Here is a 26,046-nt window from a genome sequence, read left to right as displayed (position 1 = left end):
AAATTCCAAGCGTAACCTTGCCATGACCAGAGCCTTAAACACAATTACCACATCACATAAAATATCAGCATTTGCCAGGAGCTTTGCTTTTCTTGTTTTGTAGATTGCAAATTTTCCAATAGAAATTAAGAAATTAGCAAGAGCAGTCTCAGAGCGTTTTTTATAACTAAGTGGTGTTCCAAAGATAAAAACACGTGTAGAAAAAGAAAAGTTCATACGATTAAAAAAAGTTGATAAAAAACCAAAGAAGGGAGAAAGTCTTGCACAATCTACGTAAGCATGGAAAAGGTCTTCAGAAATCATACAAAAGGGGCATTCCACTGAATTATCCTCATTAAAACGATGTAATAAAACATTGGAGGGCGACACCATATGGGCGAGTCTCCAAGCAATATCACCAGTCCTTTTAACAATCGGTGAAACATACATTGCAGACCATTGCGGATGGGAGGGAGACCCAGAAGGCAGTTTCTCTTTCCATCGAGCCCCAAAAGAAAGAGGCTGTAACGAGGGAAACCGAACTGAGATACACAAACGATACAGTCTCTTTTTATCCTTGCTGGAAAGTGGCGATGAGGATAGCAAGATAGATGTTGTGGCGCTATCAGCTGGCAGGCTAGAGCTAGCACAGATCTGTGGTGGTGTATGGTGGTCACCAATGTTGGCGGTTGAGCTCAGGCCCAGGTGCCTAAAAACACACAGGATTTCCTGTAGGACCTTGGCTACGCTCCTCAAAGATCTGATGCCAGTTCTTACTTGAAGATGTCCTGTGGAGAACCAACTGTTCCTGTTACAGTCACGAAGGTCCCGAGTCGTTTTCACGCCAGCACTCACAAAACGTTGCACAAAGACACGTGAGCGAGGAATAGCAGGAAAGAAGGCATTGTAGAAAAGGGGTTCCCGGAGGAACCTTTCACTGTTGTATGTCCCCATTTGGCGAGTTATTGAAATGGACCGCCAGATGTGCAAGACATCTTGGTAAAAGTCAGGGAGCAGCGAAGCATCGACATGTTGCAGCTCCATGAAGAAGAGTTCACAATTGTACCCAAGTATGCCGGCTTGTTTTAGTATACAGTTTGCAGTCGATTTCCAGGGCAAGGCCTCCAGAAATATAAAACGACGAGCTGTAGAGACTCAGAAGGCCATCACCCGACAAAGAATGTCCACAAGCCCATGACCTCCTTCTGCCAGTGGGAGGCAAATAGTCTCTGGCTTTAGCCAGTGTTTGCCATCCCAAAAGAAGTCAAGTAAACATTTTTGGATTGACGACACCAACGTTGCAGGTGGCTGCAAGGCAATCATTTTATGCCATAAGAGAGGGGCCACCAGGTTGTTAATGACCAGGGCACGACCTCGGTAAGACAAGGTCGACAAAATTCCTCTCCATCTGTTTAATTTGTTGCTGATTTTGTGGAGCAAACCATCCCAATTCCTTTTGACAAAGCCTGGGGTTCCAAGGTAAACACCGAGGTATTTCACACCCTTTTTCCCATGTCAAATTCATAGGGAGAATTGGAAGGGCAGAAGGTGGCGTACCGCCGACCCAAACTGCTTTGCATTTCGACCAATTAATTTGCGTTGTACATGCTTGAGAGTATACCCGTAGGCACTCAAATAGCAGAGCAATGTCATTACTGCTGCGAACAGCAACACATACATCATCAGCATAGGCCGAAATGATAACGGGATTTTCTGATGGAGTCACTGAAAATCCCATAAGAGAAGATCGTAAACGAATCAAAAGGGGCTCAATGCAAAGAGAGTACAAGATTCCAGATAAGGGACAGCCTTGCCGAATTCCCCTCCCAATCCGCAAAGGTGAACAGAGACCATCATTGATTTTGATCAAGCTAAAAATGTGATTATACAATAAGGATACATATGAAATAAAGGATGCCCCAAAACCAAATTGCTTTAAAATGTGAAACAAATACTCATGATTAACAGAGTCAAAAGCCTTTTCTTGGTCAATAAAAAAAAGAGACCGGTATGTTGTTGTTGAAATGCACACACATCCCACAGGTCTCGTACCAAAAAGATGTTATCGTGCATAGATCTGTGCATAACACAGTGCGATTGATCCTGATGTATAACTGTGCTTAGAACAGCCTTTACACGGTTCGCTAGCATTTTGGCAAAAATCTTGCAATCTGTGCAGAGAAGAGAAATTGGGCGCCAGTTCTGTATCAATTGCAGGTCGTTTTTCTGAGGGATAAGGCAAACAACTGCACGCCGACAACTAAGGGGTAACAATCCCTCACGCAGACTGTATAAAAACACTGAGTGCAAAGCAGGACCAAGCATGTCCCAAAAGGTTTTATAAAATTCAGCTGGTAGCCCATCAAAACCAGGAGCCTTATGATCAGCAAGGCCATCGAGCGCAGTTTTAAGTTCACCGAGAGTAATGTTCTCATCCAAGACATGCCGCTGATGCTCATCTATCTGCGGTAAATTGGTCGTAATATTCTGCATTGCAGGCACATCATTAGACTTACAGGAAAACACATTCTCAAAATAAGACCGAACAAAATGAACAATCTCCGTATTATCACTAAGAATATGCCCATCACTAGCCCGAAGACTAAGCATTTGCTGGCTCGCCTTGGTCGTCTTCTCAAACTTAAAGAAATCTTTACAACATGTGTCTGACGACAGTAAACCATTCACTCTCAGCCTGACTAAGGCACCAATACCATTTTCTTGAATTAATTCCTCAAGCAGAGTTTGTTTTTCAAAGAGGAGTTGACACCGTCTTTCATCACTGAGGACCTCAGCACCTTCCTGCAATCGTAGAATTTCTTGTTTCAAGGCATCAATACATAATTGTTTACTTTGAGAGCAATTGGTTTTGTATTGCTGACAGAAAACACGGATCTGCGCTTTAGCATAGTCCCACCACTGACAGAGATTTAGGAAACGATGTTGGAAATCCACAACCTTGTCCCAAAAAACCACAAAGGATGATTTAAAGAAAGGATCGCTCAGAAGTGAGGTGTTAAAGGACCAATACAGGGTGCGGCGTTTGAAACGAGGAAAAGAAAAGCACAGTTTTACCAAAGAATGATCAGAGAAGCCTGAAGGGACAATAGCCGTATATGTCACAAGGTTGATAGCAGAGTTAGGAATATAAAATTTATCAAGACGAGCAAGTGAAAGAAGATTTAGTAAAACCCGACACCAGCTAAATTGCTGCAGGTTTGGGTGTTGTTGCCGCCATACATCGTTGAGGTCATGCCGCGAAATTATACTGGAAAGAGGCCTACTTGAAGCTGGATGTGGCTCTGCACTGTTCCTATCTAAAGTTGGGTTTAAAGTACAGTTAAAGTCACCCCTTAAGCACAACAACGTATCAGAAGAGAGGTGTCTCAGGAAATTAAAGGACTGATTAAAAAAAGTTCCTCTATCTGTGCTATCGCTTGGAGCATAGACGTTAACAAACATAAATCGTTGCTGATTGTATTCAAGCTCTACAGAGGCTAGATAGCCTGGTACGATTTCCTTAAAGATGGGGGGGGGGGAGACAGACAAACGTGAACTGACAAAAAAAGCAATACCCGCACTCACAGAATCTGTATTACTAAAAAACCAAGTGCCAATCAGCTGTTGCTGCCAATCAGCCATGCAGTCTGCAGTGGCACGAGTTTCTTGCAATAAAAGTACATCAATCTTTTCCCTCCTGGCTAATTGCACAGTTTGGGACCGACGCAGCTGACTGCGCCCACCATTAATGTTCAACCTTGCTATGTTCATAGAAACATAGGCAGCAACACAGCCATTACAGGTTTAATTCTTTCCTTGCTGTGACAAGGTACTTCTTCAGTCTTTTCAGTGATTGATCAGAAATATGAAGGGCCGCAGATTGTTGTACAACTTCCTGAGCCCCACTAATGAAGGCGTGAGTATCAACGAAGAAATCGCAGATTTTCACGCGCTTTTTACGGTAAGTTTTTTGTAGGAAATCCACGATTTCAGCAGGAGGGACGGAGCCTCCAGAGACATGCTCCGATGAGAAGTCGGCCTCACCATCACTCAGTGAGGCAACGGAAGAACTCCCATCAGAGTCACAATCATTGCATTGACAGTCCATTGCCGAGGCAATGGGCTCATCGACGCGAAAATCTGAGACTTCAGCACTATCACCCTGCTGACCATGAGCTTGACAATGCTCAGCTGCCTCAATGGAGGATTCCACAGACAGATCACTAGTTCCAACACACTCACCACTCCCCACAGAGGGAGGGGTGGCACAATCAACACAAGCTTCAGCAGGGGACACACATGGAGGCTCAACCTCACATGGAGGTTTACCCTCAGAACACTGGAGAGACTCAGGTGCTGTCTGGCCAACACATACATTTTCAGCATTTATCACATTACCCTCAGAGTATTCTGAAGGCGGGGGAGGTTGAGGAATTTCCTCAACTGGAGGAAACTGCTGAGGAGGAGGTCGCGCTCCACCATAACCTTCGCTAACCACTTGAGCGAAGGTTGGAGGACTGGCCAAGACCTTATTATCAGGCTCGTTGAGGTCGCTAGAAGGTGGGAGCCTTCTTTTCCTGGTTCTCTATTTGTCTACAATGGGGTTTGCATCAGCACCATCCATACTGTTTACATCATCGACAACGATCTCAGTAGAGCCTTGCTGTTCATCACCATTCAGGCTGGTGACTCTATCTGTGGACTTTTTCGGGCACGAGTCCTTTAAATGACCATATTGACCACACTCAAAACAAACAAGAGACTCTGTGGAGACAAAGACCCGATAAGTGTGACCTTCGACCTTGAAGGGCAATACTGCATTTAAAGAGGTTACACCACGCGGTAAGATCATATAAACAAAACGACGAAAGGACATGACGTGTTTTAAACGGTTATTTTTTCCTCGTACAGGAACCATTGTAACTGAAGAGATGACAGAACCAAGTTTGTTTAGTTCAGTAACCAGGTCTTTGTTCTTAAGGAACGGAGGAGCGTTAGAGAGAGAAATCCGAACTGCCGGCGTGTCGAGTGGACAAACCTGAACAAACATGTCGGGAGCAAAGAAGAGCCCGTGCTCGACTATTTGAGCAACCATGGGCACTGTGTAAACAAAGATTACCACATGTTTATTCATGCGAGAAGCCGCTTTTACATTATCCAAACCGATTATCTCTCCGACCGCAAGGATAATGGCCTCGACATCGATTCCCGACGGAGGTGAGCAAACTAACCCATGCTTCCGGGTTAGCGCTTCAAGAGACGTGTAACGAGAGCTATCCGCCATCGTTTCCACGTTTAAACAAAGGGTAAATGTATAAAGGGTTAATGAAGCCAAAAAGCTCCAGTAAACAAACGAAAAATAAAAATATTTACGAAAAAAGAAACGGAAAAAGTATTATGATTTGTAACACGAGGCGAAAAAAACCCGAAGAGGGAACCGCCCTAAGGGGGAACCTTTACCGGTCTCACCACGTGTGCGCTCTCACTTTCTCACTCTCAAGAGGGGGGGAGGGATGATAACGTGGAAGGGTGACACAAAAAAGACGGAACAAAGGTGAGAAAAGGTAAGGGGAGGGTAAAGATACAAACCACGAGCACGGAGCTACAATGCCAAGACACGAACAGACGCCATGACACCGCACCCAGCGCACCGACAGCCGATAGGTGGCGACAGAGAGAGAGAGAGAGAGGGAGAGAGGGAGACAGAGACAGAGACAGAGACAGAGAGAGAGAGAGAGAGAGAGAGACAGAGACAGAGACAGAGACAGAGAGAGAGAGAGAGAGAGAGAGCGAGAGAGAGAGAATTGAATTTGCAACACGATTTATTTCACAAAAACAAACCAGGTCAAGTCAAAATTTTACAGGAGAAAAAAAAAACAAAAAAAAAAAAACAGTTCTTAATGTAATTATTAAAAAAGAAAGACCAAATTCGATTCATTCACAACACATAAGGCTTCATTAATACACCATTTGCACTCAAAGAGTTAGACATTTTCATTCGCCACATAATAATCAAACTCTAACCTTATTCTTGCAGACACCAGCCCTTTAAACATAGGAACAACATCAAACCCATGGCCATTATCAATTTTAATTTTCCTTGATTTATATATTGCATATTTTGCTATAGCGATGTTTACCGTGACGTCACGTACCCGATCACGTGACCGCGCTCTTTGTTTTGGTTGGCAAAACACCAACCATGCTGGCCGTCTCTAAGTGGTGAAGTTTTACGATCATTGACGTGACACCATTTCAAGGACAATACCTGTGAGCTGCTGTGTTGTTAATCGCACAAATATATTTGAAAAGAACTCGGGAATAAGTTTCTATAGAATTGCAGAGAAAGAACCCAAACGATCGGCTTGGATAAATGCCATTCGGAGAAAACAGTGGAACCCAACAGCGCACACTCGTGTTTGTAGTACACATTTCTTGTCAGGTTTGTGAAATTTACATTTTTTTTTTGTTGTTGACTTTGTGTTGATTTTAGGAAGAAAAGAAGTTGCATGTCATTTTGGTTTGTTTTGTTTGTTTAGTTTTCTAACAGAGCTTCGTTGGCTTTCAGGTAAACCCAACGGCATCTCCAATGACCCAGATTTCGTTCCTAATTTGTTGATGCGGTACATGGAGAATGGAGAGCTGGAGCGTTCAGTGAAGAAGAAAAAAAGGCACTTACGTACTAAGCAGCGTGCTGAAACAAAAAACAAGGTGGAAGAAGAGAGGGAGAGAACAAGAACAGATCCGTTGCAAGGTGCTGAGATCCTCCTGGAACTATCCATGAGTATTCCAGCTGCCCCTTGTGAAGAGACCAGTCCTCCAATTGAAGAAATAAATGTGGACGGTTAGTACAATTATCATCAACCTTGAGTGTCAGCAACCCCTTCTGATTAATAAATATTTGAATATTTTCATCCGTTCCATTTGTTGTTTGTACAATCAGGTGATGACCAGCAGAAAGAACCTGACCGATGTGATGAGCTTCAGAAGGAGAACAAAATGCTCTACAAGGAACTTGAGAGGCTCCAAGAGGCAAACAGAGAACTGAAGCTTAAACTGCAACAAGCACAATTCAATGAACAATTTATTGTCACTGGCAATTCGGAGTTCAAAACAAATTTTTTCACAGGGTTCCCAAATTTTGGAGTATTTTCGTGGGCTCTTGTTCTTTGTGCACCTGTGCTACCCACGTCCAAAGTCTTGTCACAACCATGCATTTTTCTCTTGCTATTGATGAAACTTAGACTTGGTCTACTCAATCAAGATTTGGCTTTTAGGTTTAATGTATCTACTTGGTTGGTTGGTGTCCAAATTGATTAATGATGGGTTGCCAGAAATAGCCCAAAAGTTATGCTTCCTAGTCAGATGGCCTGAAAAGGATGATGTTATTCGGACACTCCCCTCTGTATTTAAACCATCATATTCGAAATGTAGAGTGATAATCGATTGTACCGAGATCTTTTGTGAGAGGGCTCGTAATCTGACAATGCGGGCACATACTTGGTCAAACTACAAGCATCACAATACTCTGAAAATATTAGTTGGCATAAATCCAGCTGGGGGTGTATCATTTATATCGAAAGCATTTGGAGGGAGGGTGTCAGACAAAATGATAACTCAAATGTCAGGGTTTTTGGATCTAATTGAATATGACGACCAAGTCTTAGCTGACAGAGGTTTTCTTATCGAAGAAGAACTGGCAATAAGAGGTGCTCGTCTAGCCATTCCAAGTTTTACCAGGGGCCAAAAAGCAGCTCACAATGAAGGAGGTGGAAATGTCTCGTAGGTTGGCCAGAGTGAGGATACACATCGAACGCATGATGGAGAGGTTGAAAATTTTTAAACTAATTGCAAATATTGTACCCGTCTCGTGCCACACATTGATGACATGGTTATGATAGCAGCAGCGATAACCAATTTGCACCCCAGATTAGTCAGAAATATGACCAGATTAGTCAGATATCACACTGTTATTTGTTGACTGGTCACAAAACAAGATTATTCAGCCTCTTCTCATGTTTGTACAAAATTGCATTCATCTATGAATGGTATGTTTTTCATTTCAGTGACAGACTGTTTGCTTTGTTGCATGACCTTGTATTCACTTGTGTATCAGTGAACCTTTTTGGTATTTTTTTTAAATAAAAAATTATTTTATATTGAACAAAATATGTTGCTTTGTTATTGCACGGAAGCTCATATGACAAACTTGAGATCGACAAACGGAACTTTAATAAATACAAAACTGGTAAACATGTACGTGCACAATAATCAAATGCAATATAGCTGTTCCTCTGTGCTTTGAATGCGTCGTTCTAATGTTCCTTCTCTTCCAAGCTCCGTGTTAGGCATTCAGGAAGCAGTTCACACAATAAGAATGATTGGCATTTTTCCACAACAGAATTCACATACAGTGCATTGAAAGGAATATTTTGCACAACATGTAATGACTTGCTTGTGAAAACGCACAAATCTGCAGCTTGCAATTCATTGACTAACATCTGGAGTTGCACCTGTGTGTAATAACTAAGGATGGGACTCTTTGAGAGTGCCATCAACATCCAGACAGAACTGTTGATCATTTCTCGCGGCCTCAAGCGTAGAGACATCTCTGTGTTTGTAAGGGCATTTTATTTCAAGCACCCTTGGTTGGCAGCAATCACATGTCACAATCCCATCCGCAGACGCTCCAATATATGGCCGGTCCTTATCCAGAACCAGCCCAGAGAGTCGGCAACTAATGTTCTTGTGCTGAGCCCCTGACTTTGTGCAGACATAAGCATCCCTCGCTTTTGACTCGTTGGCTAATCCCCATTTTATAGCAGGCACTTTCTCTAGATTTCTCGAATCATAGCCCATGATTCTTTTCACAAGCAGACCAGGTGCAGTCGTTGACTTCCTTGTGAAAACTTCATGTGCAATACTCGCAGTAATGCGACCCCTCCTCTGCTCCGACCAGAGAGGACACACAGCCTGACCCCTGGTAACTTTCTCCAGTTGTGCAATCTGGTCACAGGTTATTGAGGTCAACCTGAAATGTAGCTGGTCACACTCTGCCTTGAGATCAGACTGTGACCAAGAGGAATACTCCTCCCTGTACAGTGAGGTTAGGGGCTCAGGTAGATACATCTCGTCTTCCTCTTCAGTAGCGGAGTCTGTCTCTTTGGCGTCCAGTTTTGGAATGAGGCTAAAAAATGCTGCATTTGGACAGACAGCTTTAAGATCTTTTAGCATATCGAAATCAGGGAGTGTTTGTCTGTGCTGGCTGGATACAACAGTTTTGACTTCTATCTGGCGGTTACGTTTGAGCAAGTGCTTGCAGTCGACCACAGACTTGGGGTTTAACTGAAAAAATATGTACAAACAAATAATACGAGGGTCAAACAAACTGTGATCAAAATACAACAATATAAAATAATCTCTGAAACACGAATGTTTTTAAATATTGGACAGGTACCTTTTCTCTGAATGTCTTGTTCCACTGACATGCTTCACTTGTGCAAGACGACTGTGTTAATCCCAGCTTCACTGCGGCTTCTATTTTGAAAAGCACTGCAGCGACGTGGCTGCAAACTTCTCCCAACCTGGAGTGGGCACACAATAACAACATCATTCTTTGTTTAATCAAAACTCATAAATATTGCACAATGTATGTAATTGACAAACTTCAAAAGGCAATATTTATCCCTCACCCAGCCATACATGTACAATGTGCACAGTAGACAGAAGCTTCCTTCTTCCCCACACACACCCAGGCCTCATGAGGTTTGTTGTTGAGACGCTGTGATGGTATGACTTTGCCTTTGATAAAGCAGAATGGTACATCATTCCCGATCGCATGATACCACAGTGGCTTCACATGACCACTTTTTTAAAAAATTGTATGCCTCTAGTGACCTGAATGCCTTCAGTGACTCCCTTGTGTAGATACCTGGTGTGTCGATCAAGTACGTGTACACGTCGCCGTAGTTCAAATCTGGCCAGCAAGATGGATTGTTTTGCCATCCTTTCAATGCAAATGGATCCGGAAGAATATCCTCACCATTCCTATAACTCAACTTCGATTTGTACCGAGATTTTGCAACAGTGTCAAGACTATTAAAATACTCCGAAACGATCACATGTGTGTCGAGCGCCGCCATTGTGCAAAACGAAAACACTGCGCTTTTGCCAACCAGGCTGCTGTGCATGCGCAGATATGGTGGGTTTGTTTATAAACAGTGAACATCACTATAGCAACTAAGAAGATTAGGAGAACACCAGAGTCCTTGCAGGAGGGTCTGAAAGGTACACCAAAAATAAAAGAATGTGAAGTAAAAGGAAAAGACAACTGATCAAAAAGGTGTGTGAGAATCGAGAAAAGAGGTATTAGTCTTTCGCATTTCACATAGGCATGAAAGAGATCCTCCTTCTGTTCACAGAAGGGGCATGCTACCGGTACTGAGCTATCAAGGTGATGAACAAAGGTGTTCGTAGGGAGAGCCCAATGTGCTAATCTCCACTGGATATCTGCTAGGAACCCGTAAATAGGTAGTTTGTACATATTAGGCCACAGTGGCATGGCATGAGATACTGGCCCTAACCTTTCTGACCACAAAGCCACTCGTGCCACTCCGGAGAAGGGCGATGCTTGGTTTTCTCGAAGGAGCTTGTGAATACCCGCCTTTGTTAACAAATGAAAAGGAGATACAAGTTCACCATTCGACTGGAGAGCTGGGAGCACCTTAATTTCAGGGAAGGACAGCCAAAAATCCTCGACATTGTCTATACCTTCCCAGCCAATATTTAACTCCTTAAACTTCCTCTTGACGATGTGTATAATTTGGCTGACAACACACACAGATCTTAAACCAAGAATGGTCGCCACCCTGCCAGCAGACATCCATGTTGTCCCAGATGTATCCCTCAGGTCACAAACTTTGCCAATTCCTCCTTGAGTAAATTCCCTAATCAAAGTCGGACTATGAGGAATGCATGGAAAAAAACCCGTTATAGAAAATAGGTTCTTGGATAAACATCCGGCAATTATAAGCCTCAAGGCAACGATGAACCCCAAAACCTTTCCAAACTGTCAGCAAACCCTGATAAAAAAAATTGGGATTGAAACTAAGCTGACACGGTCAAGGTTCACCAGGAACAGGTGCCTATCATAACACAGGCCTCCCGCTTGTTGCAGCAAAAAACACGCAAATGGGCGCCAGGGCAGCTCTTCAGCATACAACAGACGTTGCACAGACTGTAGGCGAAAAGCCATAAGCCGGGTGCACACATCCACAATTCCATGTCCACCCTCCTTCCGCGGATGGTACAGTATTTGAGGCCGAAGCCAGTGGTATCCATTCCAAAAGAAATTAATCAAGACCCGCTGGATGGCTGGCATCAACTCCTTGGGTGGCTGCAAGGCAATTCGTTTATGCCATAATCTTGCTGTTATCAAGTTATTTATGACAAGAGTGCGGCCTTTATAAGAAAGAGATTGCAGCAGTCCTTCCCATCGTTTCAACCGGTGTGTAATTTGTTCAATCATTCCTTCCCAGTTCTTCATTTCTACTTCCTGGTTGCCGAGATAGATATTTGACCCCATCTGTTTTCCACTCTACATTATGTGGGAGTGACGGTGGCAGTGTTAAAGAAAGGTTATCTGAACCGCACCATAAGGCTACACTCTTGCCCCAATTTACTTCGGCAGAAGAGGCCACAGAGTAGTCTTTAAGGCAACGCTGCACCGCAGCAACACTACTTGGGCCTTTAATCAGAACGCATACATCATCAGCATAAGCTGTGATCACAAATCTTGAACCAAAAACGGCTCCCACATCCTGAGTTATTCGCTGCCTGATGGATGCTAAGAGTGGTTCAAGGGCAATTATATACAGAAGTCCAGAAAGGGGACAACCTTGACGGATACCCCGTCGGAAAGGAAAAGGGGGACATAAACTGTTGTTTACTTTCATCATGCAGAAGGTGTTAGTGTATAACAGCTTAACATAGGAAATGAAAGTTTCACCAAAACCCATCCGCTCCAGAACAGAAAACAAATATGTGTGATCAACTCGATCAAAAGCCTTTGTTTGGTCAAGAAACAACAACCCAAAACTGGCATGCAAGTACTTATTACAAGAAATAATATCCCTTATCAAAAATATATTGTCATAAATTGACCTTCCTGGTGCACAGTAGGTCTGGTCAGGGTGCACAATAGAGCTGATCACAGTTCCCAAACGGTTTGCTAAAACCTTCGACAAAATCTTGTAATCTGCACACAGCAATGAGACAGGCCGCCAGTTCTCGACTAGTTGAGTGTCCCCAGCCTTTGGCAACAGGCACATGACTGCTCTTCTGCAGGACAGGGGAAGCTCTCCAACATGAAGGCATTCATAAAATACCTCAAGCAGGTCAGGTCCCAAAGGTTCCAAAAAGTCTTATAGAACTGTCCGGGCAAACCATCAATCCCAGAGGCTTTACCATCCTTCAAGCTCCGCATAGCAGTTTCAAGTTCAGCAGCCGAAACTGACATGTTCAATGTGCGTTGCTGGTCCTCCTCAAGTCTCGGAAGCCCAGTAGTCAACTCCTGCAAGGTCTCATTACTTATGCTCTGGGGGGAGTACAAGTTTGGATAAAAACCCTTCAAAACAGACTTAATCTCCTGTTGGGAGGTCACTATTGACCCATTAGCAGCACGTAGCCTGTGAATCTGTTGTGATTTTTTGACAGAGTTCTCCAAACCAAACAAGGCCTTATTTGGCATATCCAACGTTAAATAACTCATTCTCATGCGTACCAGGGTGCCCCTTGCCCGCTGCCGTACCAAATCAGTCAAGATTGCCTTTTTAGTCCATAGCAGCCGGTCACCTGTAGTGTCTTTCCCAGCCGTATTAATGTTTTCCTCCAGGGCTGCAATTTCAGCCTTTAATGAATCAATCGAGAGATTTTGCAATTTAGTGGCATAAAGACTATATTGTTGACAGAACGATGTGACCTGACCCTTTGCGAGGTCCCACCACAGTCGAAGGTTAGCATGCTCAAATTTGGAGGACCGAATTCTTTCCCACACGGCTCGAAAAGTATCTTTGAATTTCATATCATTCAGCAGGTGGGTATTAAGTGACCAATACGCACTACCACCTGAGGCCAGAGGCAAATTACAACCCATTGAAACCAGGTAATGGTCTGTGAAACCAGTTGGGAGTATCTGGGTTGTGGCCATCACGTTTAGCATTGGCTTATTCACGTAAAATCTGTCTAGCCTTGCCATTGATATCCTCCCATCATGGCATCTGCACCAGGTATAGCACCGTGAAGTTGGATGTTGCAACATCCAAACATCTTTCAGATGCTGATTTTTGATGATGTTCTCCAAAAACTTCGTGGAAGCGGGATGGGGTTCATGACCGGTCCTGTCTACGGAAGGGTTGATCGTGCAATTGAAATCACCAGCAATACAGATGAAAGCGGTTGTATCCAGTCCTTTTACAAAGTCATGCAGAGTGGAAAAGAACACTCTTCTTTCCATGGGTTCACTCGGTGTATATACATTCACAATGATGATCTTTTGTGTGTTGCAATATAATTCCACCGCTATCAGATGCCCCTTATAAATTTCCTTAAAGACAATCTTCCGAGCAGGGATTCTATCACTTAAGGCGATGGCAACACCAGCTTTGGGTGTGGTAAAACCACTCATCCACCACTGCCCTCGATAAAGTTTTCCCCATTCAGCAACCAGGGTGTTCGGAGCATGAGTCTCTTGTATCAGGATGATGTCGGCTTTTACCCTCTCCATTGCCTGAATTGTCTGAATTTTTCGTAAGGGGGTACAACCCCCATTGATATTCAGGGATGCGATACATATCTCTCGCATTGCCATTTACAAAGGTAACTCACCTTCCGCCTGCAATTCCTTATTCACCTTTGTGACCGCTTTCCGAAGACGCTGAAATTGGGCCTCCGAGATTTCCATTGGGTCATTTCTTTGCAGGAGGGGTCTTGCAGCCCTGATGAAAGTTTTCACATCGGGAAAATGGTCTTTGATCACAACGTAGCGTTGCCTAAACGTCTCGTTTAGGAACCTGATGACATTTTCCTTTGTTGCTTCCATCTATTCTTCTTCCTGATCATTCACAGACACAAGGCTTTGAGCTTCCTCATCCAGCTCCCTAACCACATCAACGTTGGAACTCCTTTGTTGTGTGTCAGGTGCTGGCACACCTTCTGTGCCATCAACACTGCAGTCTTCTTGTTGCATCACCAGGGACACATCTGTGCCACCACTGTTGCCTATTATAGGTCTGCTTGGACCATCATCCTTGGTCGTTTCAACCGGATGTGAGCAACAACCATTGTCATTCAGGACCTGGGACTGCTCGTTGTCACAAGGGACAATGGTCCCATCATCACAACCAATACTGGTGCTTTGATTTTCTTCAACAAGAGCAAGGGGTGAAGTCCTACTCTCCTCTGTTTCATCACCACCTTACCCATCTTGCTGAGAATCATCAGGATAGTCTGAGATACTGCTTGTTTGTATGAGTATCACTTTGCTACCTTTGTCTTCCACCTCGGCGCTCAAAAAGGTACGTTTTAAGTTCCTCTTAGCCTCGGTGCCTTTCATCAATACCTCCTCAAAAACCATATTATCTTGAGGTTGTAGCCTCTTGTCCACATCGACTGGGTGCTCCCCTGCTGCACTAACCTCAGCAACACCGCCACCATTTGCCACACCCTGGTCTTCTGGTGTGGATCTCTGTACCCCACCAAGCTCATTAACAGGGGGCACTGCATCAGTCACAAGGGGGGCCGACCCAGCTGCTGTAGCGTACGTCTTCTTGGCGTCTGGACAATACTGCTTAGTGTGTCCGTGTGCTCCACATCCATAGCAGATCAAGGTCTCGGTCGCCATGAAGATTCTATATTCATATTCGCCTACTTTAAAGGTGTGGGAGGTGCTCAACTGCTTCGCTGCGTCTTTTAAAACAACAATACAAAAACGTCTAAACGATTGTACGTGCTTCAACCTGCCGTTTCTCGTACGTAGAGGAACCCTAATGATTCGAGAGACGACAGTACCAAACTCACCTAGCTTATGTAGGATTTCCTCGTTACCTAGAAAAGGCGGAACATTGCTCAAAATGACTTTAACTGCGGCGTGTCCATCGACGACACAGGAACAAACAGATCGTCTCCCAAGGTCAAACCGTTCTGCACAACAATATCGGCCAGACTTATTTGCGAAACAAAAACCACAATTTTGTGATTCAAATGGGACACAGCACGAATGTTACTCACGTCGATCAAATCCGCAATCGCGAGCAAAATGTTGTGGTGCTGTGCATACACAATTCGTTTGCCAAGAAGGTAGGCCACAACGCGTTGTACAAACTGAAACATTTTATTAACAGCTCGCACGTAAGCACTGGGCGGGCTCGACTTTCGAGCCCGCATATATGTCCCGAGGCCACGCCTTGCCCCCGACGTGGCCGGTCGGCCGAAAGGCGGGGCATGTATCTCAGTTCCACCCTGTGCTTCGTGACGCCTTTGCTCCGGGCATGGCCTGAGCTGCGCTTCCACGCCCGGACAATCTCGCCACCCACTGGTGCGCGGAATTATTGCCCATTGACATTGTGTCCGCCACACGCGCCCCCCCATAATTCCCATGCACCTGAAGGGTGAGCTTGAGGGGAAGCCGGATGACCCGGCCGAAACGCCCTCTGGCGATGCGTGCAGGGCTGGGGGGTAGCGGGATGGCGGGGCTGGGGGGTGCCGGGGGTCTGCCCGCCGGGGGGCGGCCTCACCGCGGAGGCAGAGCTGCTTGCGGGGGGTGGTCCAGATCGAGGTGGGCCGGCTTGAGGCGGTCCACGGAGATACGATCTGGAGTACCGCCGATGTCCACGGTGAAATGCTTGTCCCCGGTCTCCAGCACGCGGAAGGGCCCGTCGTACGGGAGCCGCAGCGGCGCCCGGTGGGCGTCGTGCCTGACAAAAACGTACTCCGCCATGCGAAGCTCCGGGGCAACGTGGGAGGACGGGCAACCGTGGTGTGCCATCGGCACCGGGGCGAACGTCCAGGTGGCTGAAGGGTGGAGCGCTGTTGCGCCGCGGACCAAGGGGCCGTGGAGTCGGGGATAAATTCGCCCGGTACCCGCAGTGGTTGCCCGAAGACCAGCTCTGCCGAGGACGCGCGCAGGTCGTCCTTGAGCGCCGTCCTGAGGCCCAGCAGGACCCAGGGGAGCCTGTCGGCCCAGCTGCCGTCGCGGAGGCTGGCCCGGAGTGCGGCCTTCATTGAGCGATGGAAGCGCTCGCACAGGCCATTGGCCTGGGGGTGGTAAGCTGTGTTGCTGTGCAGCTTGACGCCGAGCCCTTGCGCCACTGCTCCCCAGAGCTCCGAGGTGAACTGGGGGCCGCGGTCGGACGAGATGTCCGAGGGGGCGCCGAACCGAGCAACCCACGTGGCGATGAAGGCTTGCGCGACGTCAGCCGCAGCCGTCGCCGCCAATGGCACGGCCTCCGGCCACCGGGTGGTGCAGTCCACCATGGTGAGGTGGGTGAAACCCCGCGAGGGGGGCAGAGGTCCCACCAAGTCAACGTGGACGTGGTCGAACCGACGCTCGGTTACCGTAAACGGGGCCAACGGGGCTTGGGTGTTGCGGTGGACTTTTGCGAGCTGGCATGCGAGGCATGTCTTGGCCCAGTCACGGATGTTCTTCCTGAGGCCATGCCAGATGAACTTCGCCGCGACGAGCTTCTGGGAGGCCTTCGTGCCCGGGTGGGACAGGCCGTGGATGGCATCAAAAACCGGGTGCTGCCAGCCAGCGGGCACGATGGGGCGAGGCCGGCCGAGGGAGACGTCGCACAAGAGGGCAGTGCCCGCGACGTCGAACGGCACCTCGGTGACGCGGAGGCCCGTGACAACGGTCCGCAAGGCCTGGACGCCGGGGTCGGCGGTCTGGTCTGCCACCATCCGGGCATAGTCGATCCCGAGGTGGACCGCGTGTGCGACGGACCGGGAAAGGCAATCTGCCACCGGGTTGTCCTTACCCGCGACGTGATGGATGTCCGTCGTGTACTCGGACACGGCAGAGAGGTGACGTTGCTGCTGGGCCGACCATGGCTCGGCGACCTTGGCCATCGCGAAAACAAGGGGCTGCTTTCGCCACGGCGAGCTTCGTGGGGTTCGAGGCGGCGCGCCCGGGCGTAGACCGGTGGTCCGACGGTGAGGATATGGTGCTCCACCCCGTGTTTGATGGCCACCGCTGAAAATGTGGGCCGCGTGAGTGCCGGGAAACTGGCGAGGAGGTGGGTAAACTCGTCCGCTGCCGGAAGCGTACAGACTAACTTCGCCGGGACAGAACCGCTCAGCAAGGCGCTTGGTAAGCCACTCAGTGAGCTGCTCAGCGAGCTGCTCAACGAGCCGCTCAGCGAACAAGCGAGCGAGCTGAAGGTTTCGGCCTGGACGAGGCGTCGACGCTTAACGTCCACCAACAGCCCATTCGCACAAAGGAAGTCCGCACCGAGCAGGGCCATTGGCACGCTGGCGGTGACGAAAGACCATTTGAAGTGCTGCCCCCTGAAACGCAGCGAGAAGCAACGCTTCCCGAATGTGCGAATGGGTGTTCCGTTGGCAGCGAGCAAGGCGGGGCCCCGGCCCGCAGCTTGCTTGTCGGACGCGGAGGCAGGGAGGACGCTTACCTGCGCTCCCGTGTCGCACAGAAAACGACGACCAGACGAGGTGTCTGTGATGAACAGGAGGCTGCCGGAATGGCCGACGCTCATGGCCGCAAGTGAGCGCCGGCCCGGTCGTTTCCCGACCCGTCGAAAGAACACGGCTGGTGGCACGCTCTAGACTTGCGGCCGAACCTGGCATGATAGTAGCACCAGGTTTGCGGTGGTGGCTGCCGCGTCGGCCATGCCGGCGGTGGTGGTGGTGGCGGTGGCGGTAGTGGGCGGGGCATAGCAGCGGCCACGAGGGAAGCAGGGGGCGCTGTAGCCTCCGCACCGGGATCCACTACGGCAGCACCGTACACCGACCGCGTGTCGCAGGCCGCGAAAAATTTGTCCGCCTCTCCGGCCAGGGCGCGGGGTTCCGTTAAGTTCGAACTGGCCAGCGCGAGCCGCACCTGCACAGGTAGCTGGCGGAGGAAAAGCGCTCGGAACAGGAAATCCGGGCGCTGGTCTCCAAGAAGGGACAACATAAAATCCATCCGAACGGACGGTCGTGTGTCGCCGAGGGCGGGAAGGTCCAGGAGGCGGTTGGCGCGTTCGGCCTCCGTGAGCCCGAACGTGGCGAGGAGAAGACGTTTGAGCGCTGTGTACTTGTGAGCGCCCGGTGGGCGCCGAAGGATGGACACGACGTGGGCGGCAGTGCCGGGCCCGAGGGCGGCGACCACGTGGTAGTACATGGTGTCGTCCGCCGTGATGCCCCGGAGCTGGAATTGAGCTTCGGCCTGCACAAACCAAACGTCGGCTTGCGCTTCCCAGAACTCTGGGAGTTTGATGGTGACGGCGTTGATAGCCATGGCGTGTTCGGGGGTCAGCAACGGCTGAACCAGTCGGGGTCACCAGTGTGGTGCTGTGCACACACAATTTGTTTGCCAAGAAGGTAGGCCACAATGCGTAGATACAAACGAAAGCACTTTAATACAAGCTCGCACGTAAGCACTGGGCGGGCTCGACTTTCGAGCCCGCATATATGTCCCGAGGCCACGCCTTGCCCCCGGGCGTGGCTGGTCGGCCGTAAGGCGGGGCATGTATTTCAGTTCCACACCCGGACGCTCGCGCCACCCACTGGTGCGCGGAATTATTGACCGTTGTGCCCGCCACACCACCTTGTGCACTTTGGATTAAAATTCCATCATTGGAGGGTAATCCATCTTTTTTCTCACTACCTTGAGGTTCCTCACCTACTGCACCACTCGTATCCAGTACAACTACTTTGGGGGCACTAGTGGGGCCACGAGGAGCGGAGGCTCTACGTTTTTTTGCCACAGTAACATATACACATATAACATAACACACATATACACACACACACACACACACACACACACACATATACATACACACACACACACATACACACACACACATATACATACACACACACACATACATACACACACACACACACACACACACATACACACATACACACATACATACTGTTACGGATTCGTCACTTCCGTCTTTGTAGTTTTCATCCACTGGAAGCATTTTGAGTTCCATGTACTATTATTCTTATAGTTTAAGTGAAATGGAGATAACTGTCCTCAAAAGGAAAAATTAGTGTTTTAAAAGAAAAACGAAATGGGTCGGGAGAAACTGGAAGAGAAGAAGAGGAGGCGAAATCGGAGCAAGTGAGGTCGGGAGAGAAAGGCCGAGCTGCTTTGAGGTCTCGAGCTGAACGTGAGTCACGAGCGAAGATTGGCTTTCCCGGGAAAGGGATTACTGTGACAGAGTCGTGATCGCTGTGACAGATAAACCTGCGTGACGGGTTTTGCAGTTGATTCCGAAGTGAATCGTTGTTGGAGAGCAGGTATGCCTCCATTACGGGCCCGTCCGCCATTTCGCCTCGCTCCAGCCTTTTCACCTCGCTCCAGCCATTTCACCGCACCCAGCCGTTAGCCTGGTTCGCGTGTGTAATGTGGATTTTGATTGGGAATTTGCGGTTCTCCGTTTGGGAGCCGCTGATCGTTCATACCAGCGTCATTGTGAACCCAAGGTGTGATTTCCCAGTCGCCTTTCTGGTGCACCTTTGCCTGACAGACGTTGGCCCGATTTCAACCCAGCGGCTCTTCAGCAGCCTTGACTGTCAGCTGACCTGGATTCTGGTCTCATATATGACCTTTTTCTTGCGATCACCGGAGCGTGGATCGATTTTGGCTTGGTGCCGGGACAGTGACTTTGGGAATGATACTTTTCGCTCACGTGGAGCACCGTGAGTTGCCGAGTTAAGACACTGATGGTACCATCATAGGAATGATATGATATCTGTTGTGCAATTGATTACTATTGTACTTGTGCAAGTCGTTATTCTTGTGTGAAAGTAATACAATACTTGGTTTTGGTATTGATTGGTTGGTGTGGTTTCACCATTGGTCTTTGGCACACATAATAACACATCTGTCTGCCGTGACTCCTTTCGGAGCTCAGAGGTACACCGTGACCGGGGTTTGGGGGGGAGCACGTAACTGAAATTGGGGGCTCGTCCAGGATTGAATTACCTAACATTCCCGAAATTCCCAAATTTGGAAATTTCTAACATTCCCAAATTTTTCTAAAAATTTGAAATTTATGTGTGAAGGTTAACAGGTGCTAACTAATAGTCACCATGGTGTTTGACATATAAAAGTTTGCGACGTCCCCTCACGAGGCACAGTTCCAGGCGTTAAAAAGATCGGAACTCATGATATTGGCCAAATACAGACTTGGCATTTAATATGGAATAATTTTTTTTCTTGACTTGGGTTTACTTTCTTAACTCAGTATATCAATCTGGTGAGTTTCTTTTACACTTTGGTGATTTATTTGTTAAAAGAACCCTGTCACTGATTGTCTGTCTCAGCAAGAAGTCAACAATAGGATTATATCCCAGGTGGCGTGGCAAAATGAACGGACAGGTGCATTTGATGATTGGCTTCACAGTCGGGTATACAAGGGTTGTTGCGTTCTGTATTAGTGGAAAACAACTGCTGCACGTCTCCAAAAGTTATTGCCGCTTCCTCTGGAGATGATCCGTCAACTCGGCAATGCTGTTTGTCATGGAGTGGTGGCTTTATAAAATTACGGCATGAAACAGCGTGCTATTGCTCGGCAGTATGGCATCACTCAAGGTCAGGTGTCAAAGATCCTGAAACGAAATGCTCAGAGGGGTGTCCCTACTCCAATACCGAGGCCAGGACGTCCCCGCAGAACCACAAGGAGGGATGATCGCCAGCTGCATCGGTTAGTCCGCAATGGCCGTACCAAGTCAGCTAATCGGCTTCGGGCTGAGTGGCAGCAACTGACAAATGTGCCTGTATCCAGAAGGCTAGTCAACCAATGACTGGTTCAAGCAGGCTATCGTGCCAGGCGTCCCCTGAGAAGGCCACACCTGACCAGACAACACCGCCAGCGCCGATTGCATTGGGCCAGAGAGCACCGTCAATGGCAGCCAGGACACTGGAATCGTGTGATCTTCAGTGACGAGTCTAGATTTCTGGTCTATCGTCAAGATGGCCGCGTCCGAGTGCGCAGACAAGTGCATGAAGCCTACAACAAAGATTGTATAGTGCCAAGAGTCCAAGCTGGAGGTGGTTGGGTGACCGTTTGGGCTGCTTTTCATGCAGGGGTCAAAACTGACCTGGTTGTTCTGAATGGAAACATGAACCAGTTCAAGTACAGGGCCATTCTGGAAGAAACATTGCTTCCATTTGCTCGTGCAGCCTTTCGAGAAAACTTTGTCTTCCAAGATGACAATGCATGGCCTCATCGAGCTCACATGATCCAACACTTTCTTGCTGACCGTGGTGTAGAGCATATGGAGTGGCCTGCCATGTCCCCGGATATGAATCCGATAGAGAACTTGTGGGCAGAATTAACGCGTCAAATCGACCACTTGGACCAGCAGCCGACCTCTGTGCGTGAATTGCAGCAGGCTATTGTCACTGCATGGCAAGCGATTCCTGTCCAAACCTTGGCAAATCTCGTGAACAGCATGCCTCAACGTGTAGGTGCTCTCCTGAATGCTCGTGGGGGTTACAAGAAGTACTGAACTGTAATTTTACTGTCCTTAATCCCAGTCGTAATTTAACTTTTGTTTTTGTTAAAAAAAAAATTGGCTAATGTGTAAAATAAAGAGATACTTCTGGAAAACGTACAGAAGTTTAACACAGTACTGTCCGTGAATTGAGTTCGATATCAATTTACATCACTTTCAAGGATCAATTTATTTGTTTCGAAATGTCAAATGTGGTTTTTGTTTCTTTTAAAGGTCACATTAACAAAATCTAGAATAATATCAACATAATTCCAATGAACTTTTGGTTCTGAGACATCTTGAAAAGTAAGTTCACCCCCACAAAAAAAATATTCCATATTAAATGCCAAGTCTGTATTTTAACTTGGAGGTCCGAGTTAGGATGAAGAAAGCAGAGATGCAGACATTGGTGGGAGAGTCTCTAGTGGGACAAGGAACATGGGAAGAGGTAGCCTTGGATTGGTTACCAGAGGAAAAAGGAAATGTGGAGATCCAGAAAATGGAGATGCAACTGCAGAGCCAGGAAAGGTTAAAAGAGTTGGAATGGAAAGCAGAAAAGGAAAGAGCAGAGGCAAGAGCAGAGGAAAGGAAAGCAGAAAAGGAACTCGAGGAGAGAAGAGCAGAGAAAAGAGCAGAGGAAAGGAGAGCCGAAAGGGAGTTAAAGGAACGGGACATGGAGTATCAGAGGGAACTTAAACTCAAGGAGCTTGAAGTACTGGGGGAACGGAGAGAAGTAGTATCCATGCCGGCTAGTTCGACAACCAGTCAGAACTCTTGGGATGTTGGTAGGCATGTGAGGCTGGTTCCACCCTTCAATGAAAAGGAGGTAGCCAAGTTCTTTTTACATTTTGAGAAGGTGGCTCAAATGCTAAAATGGCCTGTGGGGTCCTGGACGATGTTAGTACAAAGTGTTCTGGTGGGTAAAGCTCAAAATATATTTTCGGCTTTACTGATTGACCAATGTGCAGATTATGAGAGAGTGAAGAAAGCCATTCTCAAAGCCTATGAATTGGTCACTGAAGCTTACCGACAAAAATTCAGGAATGCCAGGAAGATGGAAAGTGAGACCCATGTGGAGTTTGCCAGAATGAAGGAAACTATGTTTGACAGCTGGTGTGACTCGAAGGAGATTGGGAAAGACGTCAACCTTTTACGACAATTGATCTTGGTGGAGGAATTCAAACAGTGTGTCCACGTGGACATTAAAGTGCATCTGGATGAAAAAAGGGTACCGGAGTTATATGAGGCAGCAACAGTGGCAGATGACTATGCCTTGACACACTGGATGGGGTTCCAGAAACCTAACTTCCCGCCTAGAGTTAGCCAGGGGAGTTACAGTAAATCAGGTTCGGAGAACAAATTTTCATGGAGGCGGCCTAGAGAGGACTATGGGGACAAATCTGATACCACGACTTTTAGGGATCAGAAGACTGCAGTTCCAAGGCATAGCTATCTTCCGGGGGGCCCGAGGCAGACCACGAGTTTTTCGTCCGGGCCTACTTGCGCTTTTTGCAAGAAACCTGGGCATTTGATGTCCCAATGTTATGCCCTGAAAAGGAAAAATCAGGAGCGGAGTCAGACTAGCGCAACTCCGAATGTGTTGGCCAATGCGAGAAATCGTCCTTGGAGGACAGTGCCTTGTGAAGGTTCCCGTGCCAAAGTTACGGCATCACAGAATGACCTTGTCCAAGAGGGTTACAAACCTTATATTTCCCAGGGGTTTGTGTCACTGGATGGAGACTTGACGAACCAGAGACCTGTTAGGGGTATTGGGGGACACAGGAGCACATCAATCTTTGATGCTTGAGGGCATTTTGCCATTGTCGGAGAAGACGGCCACGGGGGTTAGTATTCTCTTACAGGGGGTTGGTGGCTATGTTAAAGCTCCTCTTCATGTCATCCATTTGAAGTCTGATTTGGGGTCAGGACTGGTCACTGTGGGGTTACAAGCCACTCTTCCTGTAGAGGGAATCTCTTTTATTATTGGGAACGATTTGGCCGGGGGTCGAGTTTCTGGTAATCCGGTGTTGGTTGAAAAGCCCAGTATGGAAAATAACACAGCGCAGTTAGAGCAGGAGATTCCGGGTATCTTTCCATCCTGTGCCGTGACAAGTGCTATGGGTAGGAAGTGCTCTGAAGAGAAGGAGAAGGAAGGTGATGTGGATTTGGGTTCCTTAGAGGTATTGGAGGAAATGTCTGGAAGAGGTAATAGGAAAGGAAGTGACATCAAGGAACTTAAGGAAAAGGTGGCATCTGGACCAAAAGAAAAAATGGAGTGTCCGTCGGAGACATCTGGGAACGAGGCTGAACAGACGGTGCTTGTCCGAAAGAGACTTGTTGAAGAACAACACAGAGATTCAGAGCTCCGGAGTTTGATTGGTAAAGCCGTTACAGAGGAAGAGGCTATGAAGATACCTGTTGGTTACTTCATGAAAGGGGAAATACTCATGAGAAAATGGAGACCACCGGAGGTGCCAGCAAATGACGAGTAGAAAGTTCATTACCAAATTGTGGTGCCACCACCGTACCGGAAGGAGATATTGAGTTTGGCACATGAGACACCTTTGGCCGGGCACCTTGGAGTGAACAAGACATGTGACAGAATTTTGGTACATTTTTTCTGGCCAGGATTGCGACGTGATGTGGCGGAGTTCTGTAAATCTTGCCATTCTTGCCAGCTGGTGGGAAAACCTAATCAGAAAGTCCCAACCGCACCTTTAAAACCCATTCCAGCTTTTGAAGAGCCATTCAGCCGTGTCATTATTGACTGTGTAGGCCCTTTACCTAAAACTAAGGCTGGACATCAGTATATGCTGACCATCATGTGCGCTTCAACGAGGTTCCCAGAAGCAGTGCCTCTTCGAAAAATTACTGCAGCAGTTATTGCGAAGGTCTTGATTAAATTTTTCACTTTGGTTGGCCTACCTAAGGTCATCCAGTCTGATAAGGTTTCCAATTTCATGTCGACGCTTTTTCAGCAAGTGCTACACCTGTTGGGAGTGGAGCAAGTAAGATCAAGTACTTACCATCCCGAGAGCCAAGGGGCCTTGGAAAGGTTTCACCAGACATTGAAGAATATGATCAGAACGTATTGTTTTGAATGTGACAAGGATTGGGATGAAGGAATACCTTCATTGTTGTTTGCTACGAGGGAATCCGTTCAGGAGTCATTGGGATTCAGTCCTTTTGAACTTGTGTTTGGACACGCAGTTCGAGGACCATTGAAATTGGTGAAACAACAGTGGCTACAGGAGGAGTCGCAGTCAACAGTGGTAGAGTATGTGTCAACGTTTTTTTTTTTTTTTTTTTTTTTTTTTTTTTTTGTATACAAGATCGAGGCTCGTGAAAGAGCGAACATTAATCACACAGAAAGACAAACCGACACATAAAACATATAACAGGGAGCGGTAGACAAGATGGGGAGAGAGGGGGAAGGACACAAAACAACATTTGAGAGCAGGGACCGAGAGACATGGAGACATCGAGAGATCTGAGAGAGGGCGAGGGCTTTGGGGGGGGGGGGGGAAGCGTGGGAAGGGGGCGGTGGGAGAGGTATAAAACATATGGACACTGCCAGGATTTCCAGGAAAGAAGTTGGAATTTCAAACAAGGTGGATCTGGGGTGAATTAGCGGGGGTAGAAAAGATCAAGGTTTTGGATGGGGGAAGATAAGAGATGGTGGTGAACAGCTGTTTTAAAGACCTGGAGGGAGGAGTGGGATTGAAGGGAGTGAGGGAGTTTGTTCCAGAGGCGGCAGAAAAGAGGAATGAAAGAGTGAAGGTGAGCAGAGAGCCGAGATTTCGGCAGTTTAACCATCAGAGGGTTGCTGGCAGATCTTGTGCGACCTGTAGGAATATTTGGGGGACAGAGCACAGAGAGAGCTGGGGGTGCAAGGCCGGAGAGGAGTCGGTAGAAGACAGAAAGACCACCTACCTGCCTGCGGTGAGTGAGTGAAAGGCCCTCAGAGATAGCTTCATCGCGGGAAATTCCAATAATTCTGAAAGCTTTGGTTTCAACAGCGTGAAGCCGAGCTAGGTGTGAGGCAGGAGCACCGGCCCATAGGGGAGAACAGTATTCCATTGAGCTGCGGATGAAAGCCTTGTATGTGGTGAGGAGCTCAGGTGTGCCGAGGAAGGACTTCGCACGACGGAGGATGCCCAGTCGGCGACTGGCTTTGGAGGCCAGCTTGGAAATGTGGTTTTCCCAAGAAAGATCATGGCAGATAGTGAGACCCAAAATCTTGAGCGACAGAACTTCTTGGAGAGGATTGTTGAGAAAGTAGATGGGAGGGTTGTCCAGTCGATCTTTTCGGAGAGACATAGTAAGAGTGTGAGATTT

The 26,046-nt window shown here is 47.5% G+C and overlaps 1 protein-coding gene across 2 annotated transcripts in view; it reads right to left on the bottom strand.

The window, feature by feature from the left end:
* Nucleotides 1-8,129: 8,129 nt before the first annotated feature.
* LOC137433732 (uncharacterized) overlaps nucleotides 8,130-26,046 on the bottom strand; it is a 43,310-nt gene continuing 25,393 nt past the window's right edge. For both annotated transcript variants that reach the window (XM_068126006.2, XM_078786179.1), the window contains exons 2-3: nucleotides 9,437-9,563; nucleotides 8,130-9,324 (exon numbers count right to left, since the gene is read on the bottom strand). In XM_068126006.2, coding sequence (XP_067982107.2) covers nucleotides 8,506-9,324; nucleotides 9,437-9,563 — 946 coding nt within the window. In that variant the 3' untranslated portion in view covers nucleotides 8,130-8,505. The remainder of the gene's footprint in view (nucleotides 9,325-9,436; nucleotides 9,564-26,046) is intronic.

This window comes from Myxine glutinosa, chromosome 10, assembly GCF_964187855.1.
Source record: "Myxine glutinosa chromosome 10, kmMyxGlut1.1, whole genome shotgun sequence".
NCBI classification, from domain to species: domain Eukaryota; kingdom Metazoa; phylum Chordata; class Myxini; order Myxiniformes; family Myxinidae; genus Myxine; species Myxine glutinosa.
The sequence above is the reverse complement of the archived record's forward strand: the minus strand, read 5'-3'. Positions and strand labels throughout refer to the sequence as shown.